At 34.6% G+C, this 12,472-nt stretch overlaps 3 protein-coding genes across 12 annotated transcripts; all 3 read left to right on the top strand.

The window, feature by feature from the left end:
* The first annotated feature begins 110 nt into the window (after positions 1-110).
* Positions 111-6,540, top strand: LOC104718466 (uncharacterized protein At4g18490-like). 10 transcript variants are annotated; one of them, XM_087467934.1, is made up of 17 exons: positions 111-278; positions 912-1,004; positions 1,330-1,438; positions 1,604-1,789; positions 1,873-2,736; positions 2,866-3,051; positions 3,120-3,224; positions 3,326-3,460; positions 3,641-3,790; positions 3,875-4,058; positions 4,136-4,197; positions 4,280-4,319; positions 4,413-4,586; positions 4,688-4,800; positions 4,898-4,976; positions 5,103-5,165; positions 5,582-6,540. In XM_087467934.1, the coding sequence occupies exons 2-15, from the start codon at positions 947-949 to the stop codon at positions 4,935-4,937; spliced, it is 2,406 nt and encodes an 801-aa protein (XP_087324060.1). In that variant the 5' UTR covers positions 111-278; positions 912-946; the 3' UTR covers positions 4,938-4,976; positions 5,103-5,165; positions 5,582-6,540. The 10 variants fall into 10 exon arrangements, with proteins under 10 accessions (XP_087324060.1, XP_087324056.1, XP_087324059.1 ...); XM_087467933.1 differs by having other exon boundaries at positions 117-278; positions 3,323-3,460; XM_087467927.1 differs by having other exon boundaries at positions 117-278; positions 3,323-3,460; positions 3,641-4,058; positions 5,582-5,634; positions 5,767-6,540.
* Positions 5,975-6,540, top strand: LOC104718465 (uncharacterized). Its single transcript, XM_010436220.3, has one exon. The coding sequence runs from the start codon at positions 5,975-5,977 to the stop codon at positions 6,311-6,313; it is 339 nt and encodes a 112-aa protein (XP_010434522.1). The 3' UTR covers positions 6,314-6,540.
* A 2,367-nt stretch (positions 6,541-8,907) lies between these two features.
* Positions 8,908-9,643, top strand: LOC109126983 (CLAVATA3/ESR (CLE)-related protein 2-like). The gene has a single exon (XM_019231010.2). The coding sequence runs from the start codon at positions 9,195-9,197 to the stop codon at positions 9,429-9,431; it is 237 nt and encodes a 78-aa protein (XP_019086555.1). The 5' UTR covers positions 8,908-9,194; the 3' UTR covers positions 9,432-9,643.
* Positions 9,644-12,472: the final 2,829 nt, after the last annotated feature.

The raw sequence follows: 12,472 nt of genomic DNA, 5'->3' as shown, positions 1-12,472 counted from the left end.
TCCTTTTTTAAAAAAAATAAATAAATAATTATTATTCAGCCCCTTTAAAACAAGAATATTGCAATTTTACTCAACTTTTTCAAATTATTATTGTTAAGAAAAATGTAGAAAGGCCCAAATCAAAATCATTCGCTTCGTAGCCCAGCTAATTTCAAAATCTTCCCCCTTCCGAGTTCCTCCGTCGGCGATTTTTCTCTCCGGTGCCTCCGTCGTCTTGTTCCCGTTGAACGTTTACCGTTAGCGCGTACCTCAGATTCAACTTCAAATCGATTCAACCGGTAAGAAACTACTCTCGCTTCTCGTCGATTGAGTAGAATCTCTCACTCTTTTGCGTTGTTCTGGCTTTCGATTTAGTTGAGGTTCGACGATTTGACTATCGTTGATCGTAATCGATGAACGTTTCTATGTTAGAGGTATCGATTGTGTGTAGAAATGTTCGATCAATGTTAAGACTGTGTTTGATTTTTCCCTTTTGATTCTGTAACTCCTAAATTTATTTTCGTACTGCTCGTTCTTCCTTAAAATAGTCTCGAGTGGCGTCTCCTTGCCTAAAATCTACGAATCGTCTGGTTTGTTTTGGCTAAACTGGTGTTGAATCTCAGAATTTGATCTCTGCTACTGTTCTTCTTCGTTTATATTGCTTCTCGGATAATCACACTGTTTGATTTGTTACTTTCCTCAGTCTCTTCTCCTTAACTCAGACCTATGCGTCATAGCTCCTTAGTGATAGTTTTAGAAGATTTTTAATGGAACTTATGATTTGTGTGATAACATTTGTTCTTCTATGCTATATTTTAGTTTGTGACGCAGCGTGATTTATGTGTTGGTAGCATTGTGTTCATCACATAACATAAGGTACTTTCGTGAGTGATTGCTGAAATGATTTTGATGGTAGATTTTTTCCATTGCAGTTGATTGTCAAGAGGAATACTGAACAGATTTTGCCATGTCTGCATCTGCTAAAAGAAGTTCTACAGATACTCAGGAGAAAGATCTAATGCTCGGTATGGTTTTTCAACTGTTTAAGAGTTGGTCTCTATGATCCGAAAGTTATTGAATCCAAAAAAATCATACATATATGGAATTTCTAGTGGAAAAATTACCATCTAAGAGTGAAATCATCAATAGACTTTCTTGATAACTTGATGTTAAAAGCTTTACATCAGAAAGATCATGCACGCTATCTTTCAGTCTTCTTTATTGTTCTATTCCTCATTTTTTGGCCAGCTGTGAATTTTTGTGGCGTAGATAGAGACCATAAGATGTTCCCATAGCTAAAACAGGTGATTGAATAGTCCGTTGTCTTTTAATTCCATGGTTTACCTGCAGACAAAGACATGGAAAAGGACACATGGAACTTTAAGTCAATGACGGATGATGATCCTATGGATTTTGGCTTTGACTCGCCAGCAAAAAATAAGAAGAATGCCTTCAAGCTGTGAGTGTAACCTATGTGATATACATCCTAAACCATGTTTGCATCTAAGCGAATGTAGTTCAACATGGAATTTTTCCTCTTTGATCATGGATGACTACTCTAAGTTGCTGTTGCTTGGCAACAGGCCTACTGTCTCATATGGTTCTGTTTCTGTCTCTTTCTCAGGGATATGGGTTTCGATCTAGGTGGAGATTTTGGAAATCTATCATCATTCAAAATGGACATGCCAGACTTTGATTTCTCAAGCCCAGCCAAGAAAACCACAAAAACGAAAGAAAGCTCTGATGATAAATCTAGTGAAAATTCAAAACAGAAAAAGAATCCATTTGCCTTCTCTTATGATTTTAATGCGTATGAGTCCACTAATAAATCAATTTTCTTTTAAAATCTATGTCTTCTGAAATTTACTTAACACCATGTTTTTCTGCAAGCAGGTTAGACGACTTTGATCTTGGTTCAAGCCCACCACTGAAGAAGGGAAACAAGACTATGAGCACGAACATGGATTGTGAAGAAATTTCTGCAAAAAGAAAGATTGATAAGTCAGACGATTTGGACTTTGATCTAGACTTATCAATAACCAGACAAGCTCCCTCCAAGGCAAAGACAGATGTTCAGGTAAAAGCTTCAGCTGAAAAAGAGAACCAAGGTTCCAAGACTACAGCTACTATGGTTGTTGATAGTAGCACACACTCTGATCAAGCTACATTAGAGAGCATGGAAAATTTGGAGGCGGTGGAATCACCTCAAGGTCCAAGTTTAAAAACCTCAACAACTCATACAATGCCTGTGCAACCTCAATCCATAAACACTTCACCGTTGAAGACATCATGTTCAATGGTTGAAGAAAAGGATGAACCACGTCCTTTAAATGAAACCGCAGCACCCTCGCCATTACATGCTTCTGAGACTGCACATACTGCAGTAAGCAGAGGAACCAGTCCAGGTATCCATGAAATCTACAGGCCTGGCACAAAAGAAGACTGTGCTAAAGATCTAGAACAGAATGCCAATAATAAAATGATTTCCACCATGGATTCAAGTTATGAGAAGACTGAACAAACTTCAGCAAACATCTCATCTCAGCTTTGTTCAGACAAGATAGAACATCAACAGGAAGAAATGAGTACACATACTCAGGCAGAAATACCGGATCACACAAATGGAACACTCTGTGATCCAGATCGTAGACGTTCTCTAACAACTTTCTCAGGAAATATACCACCAGGCACTCGTCCAAACCAAAATGCCCAGGTAGAAGATTTGAGTGGAAAGCTACCTCTGGATCCATCCCACAGGTTAGAAAAAAACAAAACAAACTTCTTCTATTATACCCCAAAAATTCATTAGGTACTTTTGTCATTCTGCCAGTAAACTATGAAGCTGAAATAGATATCTAACTGCTGTATTCCGTAAACTGAGTGCAGTGAGCTAGGGATCAATAATTTGAGGGCCATGCAAAACAAAGACTCCGGACTTATCAGATCCAAGTTCTTTAAGAAGCCAGAAAAACCACAATCTCATGTGCTGGAGTCCTCTTCAATTCAATCAGAGATTCAGCCAGTTGGCCGAGAAAGGATTGGATCGAACTTGATCCCTTCAAATGATAGGAGGTAGTATTTGTTTTCTTCGTCGTCTGTGTAACTATTTTTTCACCCTTTCGTTTCTCTCCAATATGCAGACATGATACTAAAGATGCGTTACCTGGATCCAAAACTAGATCATGTCCGATTGAGCTTGTCAACACAGATTCCGAAAAGAATGCAGCAAATCCTAATCCGACCAGGTAATGTTCTGGGCTTTTATATTCAAGCATAAGAATAAGCTTTTCTCTTTCTTTTAAGATGATATAAGGGAGGGAACAAATCCAATTACTTCTACCAGCAGTTCCTATGAAAAGAAAATCCATAAGGACCATTCAAATTCCAAGACTGTAGAAAATGTAGCTGGGCAGATGGATCATTTAAAGCTGCAAGCCAAAAATACAACTAGAGAGAAGTCCATCTTGCAGATCAATATAAGGTAAGATAAACTCATTTTCATTCACTTGTTTCCTATCTCTTGCCATGCTCCCTAAACAGGTTATAACCCCATGTGACTTATTGTGTATAAACTAGTAGCGACTAGCCGTTAAATTTTATCTTAGGAAGTTGTATTAGACTGTTATGTATTAAGCTTCCTTGCATTTGGATTTTTTCACAGCTCAAAACTTGATGCTTCCAGCTTGACTCAGAAGCTAAGCAAACATTTGAGTTCTGGAGCCGAATCTTTGCAGAAGTCCAAGATTGTATCTCTCGAAAGGCCTAAACTTGGAAATATTATATCTGATCTTCGTGCAGTGAAAACTCAAAGGTACAAATGGAACACACAACAGTTTCTAGTATGGAATTTTACGATAACATATCAATTCAAATTCCGTAATCTCTTCCACTATAGGACAATTGGAGTAAATAAAGACCAAACGAGTTCTGCGGTGCAACCAGAAGTTGGCTCTTCCATAAACAAGGAAAGAATTACTGAAGCGCCAGTTGAAAAAAGCTCTGAGATTCAACATTTGGCTCCTAGGGACAAAACACAAATCCTGCACTGTCCATCTTCTTTAAAGCGGAAAGCTGATGAGGTTTATTAACTCACATTTTCGATGTTCTTTCTCCATGAACATATCTGGAGCTCAAGTATAAGTTTTTACTTCCACAGGATGCAGATAGGTCATGGAAGCCACAACTTAAACGTTTTTCCATGTCTCCAAGAGAAAACAGGTTTCTTGTTTTGTTTATCTAACCAAATCTTTAACCTTGCTTCATTAGTTCTTATATAACTGATATAGCTGAGATTGCTCAGGAACGTTGAGGAGCTCACACATAGAGCTGTGCAAGGAAAGGTTAGAATCACCAACAGATCTTTGATTATTGTTATTAGGACAAGCTTTCTGTGTTGAGTTTAATTAACACTTGTAACGCAATTGACTTTCCAGTTCTCAAGCCAAGAGAGTAGAATAGATAATAATACAACCAAAGAGCTTGTCAAGGAAAGTCCACGGACTAAGTCTCATTACCAGAACATAAACATGGCAAATCTGGAGATCCCAATCACGGAGAATGCTGATAACATAGAAAAAGCTGAAGCATACACAAAAGAACTCGACAATGTAAGTCTCTATAAAAATAAACAGAGGTTGCAGAGCCCTCATAGACTCATAGTAGATACATTTCTAATCTTTTTAGTTATGCCTTTTTGTGCCATTTGCAGATCTGCAACATTCTGAAGAAGAAACATGAGGAAGCGAAAGAGTTACTTGTCCGTGCTGTAGTAAACAACAATAAGCTGCTGATGCTCAACCATCCTTTATATGAAGACAAGATATCCTTTTTATTGTCCTTTTAATGCCAGTGTTAGATTTGGTCTATGTATAGCCAAAATAGACTCTTTTGTGTGTTTTGCCTTAATAATCAGAAACATTCGTCTGGTCCAGAAGTTTGCAGCCAAGTTGACTATATAAGGGACACATAATGAACACTCAAACAACTGTTGCTAAAAGGTTAGAATCATGACCCTTCTCTGTTTTTCAGAAACTATCTCAAGAGATTTAACCTGAAGACTCAAGTATACACCAATCTGTTCAGTTCTTGACCTGATGGCATGTTCTATTGACTCGAGTTTATAGGTTCAGTGGATTTACACTAACACGTCCAAACGTACAGAAAGGTTGACGTGATATTAGTCCAAGGTAACTCAACCCTCTTTTCTCATTTTGCTGGATAATAAAGAAAAACACCGTTAAATTGCGGAACATATTAAAAGTTTGATGGTTAACTGATAATGAATTAGAATTGTGTTAAATCGGGTGTTTTTTCAATTGTGTCTCGCATCATACACGACTACTACGCGAGTTAGATGATTGATAAACTTATACAATTTGGTTAGGATCATTTCAAAATGTAAATGCAACACAGAGATACGTACACACATACGTACACACTGACACACAGTGTATGTATATCTAGGTCCCAAACCAAGTACATTCATTACATACGAAAAACTATATGGGCTAATGAAGAAAGCCCAATAATATTATAAGTCTTGTTGAGTCCAGTTTGATAAAATGAGTTTCTAAATATTTTTTTTTTAAAACCCGTTTTTCAGTTTTTCACTCTTCTTCTTGGCGCACATCCTAAAACCAAGTGGCGCGTAAAACGGTAAAGCGCCGTCTGGTCTCAAAGTCAAAAGTCAACACTTCTATACCAAAATGAAATTTTCGAACCAAAATAGAAAACAGAGAATCTTCTTAGTTCCCTCCATAACACAGAGCTCTTTTTTTCAAGTTTCAGGATTTTAGAACAATTCTCAAAATCCCTCCACAAAATGAAAACATCAAAAATCAAATCTCAGATCCGTCACTTCCAAATCTGGTTCAAAGTCCCTCCTATTCACATTCTTCATATACATTTCCTCAGTTCCTCCTTCTATCCTCAATCCACTTCTATCTCTCTCTCTCTCTTTCTTTGACTCTTCTCTATTTCTCTCTCTGCTACATCAATGGCCTCTTTTGATTTAAAGCCTCAAAACGACAACAAAGAGAATGTCTCACCTTCAAACATGGCCACGATATCTGCCAAGCCTATGGATTCTTCTTCATCCATTGATAAAGACAAAACCCAAATCAGAATAAGAAGAAAGAGATCTAGGCAGCCACTTCGAGATATCACCAATCTCTTTGTTTCGTCATCAACATTGTCCTCCACGTTTGTGATTCGTCACGTTCCCTCTTCGCCATCACTATCACTTGATCCCAAATGCATGAAGAGAAGATCTTTTGTTGTTGGTGTCAAGGCTGCTGCTACTTCTTCGAGCTTCTCTTGTAAAAAATTTAGATGATTTTCTTCTTTTCTTTTCTTTTGATTTTTGGAAATTGTTGTTAATCCTCTAGATGGGTTCTTTTCCTTTTATGAAATCTGTATCAGAATTTGTATTAGGGGTATTTTATCAATACCCTGTCACGCATTCATGTCCCGACACAAAATTTATTTCCATGAGTATACTGGTTGTGATTCTTAAAGATCATATGTTCAATATCAGTATAGTTTGTATCCCTGATCAACAAATTGGACTCGACGCATTATACATGTGAATGTGATCTGATCTGGTTTGGTTAATAACATTTGAGATGGAGATAAAGTTAGTAATTACTGATTGCAATTACCATCCAGCTATATCATCGTCTTTTCGATGGCCTGTCCAGTGAAGGTGATGACATAGAATTATAGACCGTGTTATATATATACATTCACTCTCTTGTATCTTTTGTAAAACTCTTCATTATAATTCTTTTTTCTTCTAGTTTATCTTTTAAGTAAGTGATAGTCACCTAAAAATGTGAACCATTAAAATGGGGAAGAGTGGCATATATATGACACACAGAGAGATAAGAGTATTTTCGTTATTTTCCAGATATTTTTCGGCTAAGTGTATTGCCACTACATCACCTTCATGCTAATCCTTTCCCAATTTTTTTGCTATCCATTTCTCACAAGTAAAACACTAACTCACTAAATATGTATCCATTTAAAAGAAATAAGTAAATTCCTTTTATATGTCATCATTGACTAAACCCTAAAACATACATAAATGTCACCGCGAATCCACGATGCTCTAGCTAGTGATTTACCGATGTGTTGCATAATATTTTGGACAATCAAAATTTGCACACCATTGATGATGAAATCTGGATCTGGATAAGAAAACTATTCAGTTAAAAACATAATTGCAATGTAAGAAGTGTGATTGGTTCGAAACTTATCCTTTTAACTAAATCACTTAAAAACCTCGACTTAGTGGAATCTTAAAGTATACACTACCACACGTCCTGACAATTGACAAATGTAAAAATACAGATTATAATATCTTTACTCGAATGGGGTTGAAACTTTTTTGAATATTCTTCTTTGTAATGAAATCTCCTGATGAATCAAATGTGTAAATAGAAAAATAGTGAAAATGTCCAACTCCACCAATCCAAAACCAACACGAGACACATAAGAGCTCTCGCCCTTTGACCTCATTTTTCATATTTTACTCCTTTCCTTTTCTATCTTATTGGATTTTCATGAATCACCATCCTCGTCCATTATCATTACCTCGTATATTATTCACTCTCTCTCTCTCTCTCGCACACACTCGCACACGTATTATTATATAATGTGCGCATGCACATATTATATATAATGTCACTGGATAGGGACGGTCGAGTTATAAATATATGGTGTAAGGTTTGGTATTCAATAGTTTTGCTTTATCGACATAATTATTTATTTAGTACAGATTAGCACTTGAAGCCGTCGCTTATCGCTCTTTTTTATTACATAAGATTCAGTTAGTTTTGATGATGTAATTACAGTAAACGATCGTATAAATGGATAAAACTCTTTATCTTCAAGATTCTTATTTGAATAAACTACATTTCGATAAGGGTTATATTCCTATTTACTTTTGATCGTTTATGTTTCGAGATTAGTATATTTTGTTCATAATCTCGGTGGTAACAAATCAGCGAGTATTCAAAATGAAACGATCGCATGCATGACTCGATAAGGGTTTGACAAATATCGACACACAGTGAAAAATAAATCTTCCAAAAGAGGTTCGATTGGGAACTCATATGTTCAACAAAATTTCAGATACGCTATTGCTTTTCTTTAATTACCGGCTTATTTTTTACTCTATTGAATTAGACTGCAAAACGCATTGTAACCACTATGATATATTCACCTAGTTCTTTTGGGGGAGGTTTAGAGACAAGGCCACCTAACAAATCAACAAGTGTTTAAAAATGAACCGCACATGAGTCTAAAAAAGGGCTTGGCCAATCCTAGACCCTAACACAATATGCATATATTAAGCTGTCGATTGTATTAAATATTTGTACTATAATGTAATGCGGCGATCTTTATAATTCTTTTGTACTATTCAAAGCACCAATTTGCATTTTGCAAGTCGGAAGAGTCACTTTGCTAAGCTGGTTACGGATTTAATATGATTATTGTAGATGTTTTTGGTAACGAAGGAAAATGTAGGCAACGAGATAAACTGTCGTTGGTGACAACTGATAAGATCCCACATCGGTAGAGATAGGGGAGAGAGTAGTAATATATAAGTGCTCATGGGTTCCTCTCCTCATAACCTAGGTTTTGGGGAGACATTAAGGGCCATGGGCATTATGAGGCCATTCTCTCATATGCAACTCTATCAATTGGTCCGACCTACCGGCTCGGTATGGCTAGTATGGGCGAGGGTGCGGGTATAGGCTGATGTGAAGGCCGCCTGTATGACCCGAAGCCGCTAGCGCCGAGACGTCGCTACTTGATGGGTGGGGTATTGATAAGATCCCACATCGGTAGAGATAGAGGAGAAAATAGTAATATATAAATGCTCATGGGTTCCTCTCCTCATAACCTAGATTTTAGGGTGACATTAAGGGCCCATGGGCCTTATGAGGCCATTCTCTCATATGCAACTCTATCAACAACTCACGCTTGCACTTGCCATAAGCAACCAAGCCCTAATCTAGCTAGAACCACCACAACTAGAAACCCTTCAAACAAAACTCTATAAATAGAAACTCTCCATAGATCTCTTCTTTCCTCATATACACAAATACACACCACGTGAACTACTTTCCAATTACAATCTCTCTCACACACTCTCTCTCTCTATCTTCCTCTTATATATTTTTCTTTTCTAAATATAGCAACTAATTGTAATGGCTAAGTTAAGCTTCACTGTATGCTTCTTGTTGTTTCTTCTGTTATCTTCTGTCGCCGCTGGAAGCCGCCCTCTTAAGCAGGCACCGGTTGGGGTGAAGGTTAAAGGTCTAAGTCCTTCAAACGAAGCTACGAGTCCGACTGTAGCGAATGATCAAGCTGCGGGTAGCAGCAGCAGCCACGGGAAATCTCCAGAGCGGTTAAGTCCAGGAGGACCCGACCCACAACATCATTAGTTATTTAGGGTTTCCTTTATAATTAAGAGTTGTTTTCAATTTCTTCGAGATATGCATTTCTTATCAATAATTTGGTTGCAATGATTCTGTTTTTGTTTTGTAATAAAATTGTGAATTTGTTTGTAAGATTATTACAAAATTTACAGTTTTTTTTTTCTTTTTTTGGCAACTCCAATAATAAAAGAATTTACAGTTCTATACATTATTATTCTATTCTACGTTTCGTTATCGTACGTACGTTAGATATTCTAAAGTTTCGTTATTTTACGTTCCAGACTGAAACAAAGACCATATACATTTTTTTTTTATTTTCAACCTTTTGCTTTTCATTATTATTTTGTGCCTTTACAATACATATAGCAACGTCAGTGTGACGTTGATTTAGATGGTCCTGCATGCAATACAAATGATTCTGTCTTATGATTATCTCGTGTGTTTGTTTATATGTCGATTGTGACTTATGTAATGTTCAAAACAAAAATTAAACAAACAACTATAATATATATATATATATATAGATGTATACAGTTTTTTAACAGATGAAATAGTAGAATGGACGGAAAGTTCAATTACGGCGTGGTCGATCTAGATGTGTCAACAGTATAGAATGATCGTGACTAGTAAATAAAAGTTCAAACTGTTGAAATAAACGACAACTTCTTCTTTTTTTTTTCTTAATTAACGACATTTAAATATTGGATGCAACCTAATTACATATATCTCTGATTTCTTTACAGCAAGGAACTTCTTTTGCAATTAAAAAAAAACAAACAAAATTTATTACATCCAATTTAATTGTAGACACTTAAAATAAAATCATTTTTGATAGATGCTTTAGTTTAGGGCTTTTTAAAGAAAAACGTTCCAAATGACATTTTCTCAAGGTTACAACCCGAAAATAAAGTTACAAAAAATTCATTTAGAGGGGGCAAAACCCCCTCAAACTAAATTAAATAAAAGTTAGCTGATTTTAACAGTTATAATTTATTTTTATATACTTTTCAAACATTGTAAGAAAATGGATATATTTATATATATATATCAATTTTCTTTTGGTTTTAACTTGAATTTTTCAAAATTATACATGTATTTTAATAATATATGTTTGGTAGATTATAAGTGGATTATAACTTGTTTAGGTGAACATTCAATAAAATTCCTTTAAAATAACATTACCATCAAAACCATCCTAATATTGAATAACACTATATATCGTTTAATATAATTATTAATTAATAAGTGGAATAACATTAGAATTCAATAAAATCTAAAAAACACATAACATTATAAGTTCCTTCAAATTCTTATACGTTCAATATCCCCTTCCCTCTAAGAGTTTGGTCCACAAATTTTTCAAAGATGAATAAGCTTTACATAAAGGGCTGTTTATCTTTTAATTAATCATGCTTTACAGTAAACCAAACACCTAATACTATGATCGCCTTATGGACGATATACTATGTATGACTCATGAGTGAAAAAAGACAATTCCGATGAAAAAAAACAAATGCTTATCACAGGAAAATAGTTAAATTTAACCTAACATTAATATAATAAGATATCATTATTTTATGTATCATTTTAAAAATCAATATGAAAAAAGCATCGACCTAAAAGTTAACGAACGTGAAGACCAAAATTGGGGTTTACTCGGCTGTAAATGGCATCAAATACTAATAAAAAGTCTACTTTATCGACGAACAAAAAGACGGCGAACGTGAGGCATTCCTTATTTTGTTAAAAAGCAGAGTGTATTTTACGAGCAACGCCAAAACCAAATTAATGGGTTATCACACGACGACCCAAATGGACCCATTGTAAATTATATTATAAGCTTTTTCTTTTTAATTTAAAATAGATTAATATATATCACAGCATCGTGACCTTCTTATCTTATTGTAAACATACGCACAAATTTGGATGTTATTGCGGCAATGAGGTAATGAACACAAAAAAAAAAAACAAAAGTTAATTTACATAATATATACATATATATATATATATTTAAATATAATAGTTCACACTTTTTTTTTCTTTTAGACAGGAATATAGTGTTCATGGACGCAAAGAAAATATTCCGTGGATAGCAAATTAGCAATCATCATTTATTTGTGAGGAAACACATAAATTCTTTTTACATATTGAATATTTTCGGAAAACTTTAAAATCTGTGGAAAAGATAAATATTTTTAAATAAATTCAAAAACTTAAATGATTTTAAAATATGTAATTTATATTTTCTCCGGACATTATTTAGCCGAATAATGTTTTTGGTAATACAATTATACCAACATATTAGCAAACTTTCATATATGGAATTGGAGCTTTCACAAGTTTTGATTTTTTTTATCAATCTCTCATCTAAAAGGTTAGTCATCCTTTTAAAAATCTTCAATGGCCAGGTTTTTTTTCTTCTAATGTATCTGAACTCTAAATCTCAAAATCTAAATATCAAAGCTAAATACTAAATTACAGTTGTTGGCAAAAAAAAATTAAAAAGTACTGAATTCTAAATAAGAAAGCATATAAATGCACGGTGGTGGTGGTGGCAGATAAATTGTACAAGGAAGACTTGTAAATATAACTGGAAAACAAAACAAAACAAAAAAAAGACAGAAGAGATAGAAAATAAAATCAAAATTTTTTAGGGTTAAAATATTTTAAAAAAGCTAAAATGCCATATCTAAAAGAAATATGAGAGGAGGTTACTGAGATGCATTAATATAACAAAATGAATTATCTACCCCAATTCCCTTATATAGAGTATATACAATAGTGTTGACATCCATTTGTATAAAGTAAATACAATAATGTTAAAATAAAAATCAAATATATCACTAATTAAGCAAAAGATAAGTAGGCACCTTTGTAGTATATACTTTATAGGGTACTATCCTATGGAAAATAATGCATAACATATGAAATACATGTAGTTTATGAATTTTGAAAGACAAAATGGGTTCACAATATAATAAAACAGTGTTATGAAAGTGCAACTAGTTGATATATAGATATTATTTGTGTCTATTAACTAGAATAGA

Source organism: Camelina sativa, chromosome 10 (genome assembly GCF_030686135.1).
Source record: "Camelina sativa cultivar CO46 ecotype springtype chromosome 10, ASM3068613v1".
NCBI classification, from domain to species: domain Eukaryota; kingdom Viridiplantae; phylum Streptophyta; class Magnoliopsida; order Brassicales; family Brassicaceae; genus Camelina; species Camelina sativa.
Note: the sequence above shows the minus strand (reverse complement) of the source record. Positions and strands in the feature narration are given on the sequence as shown.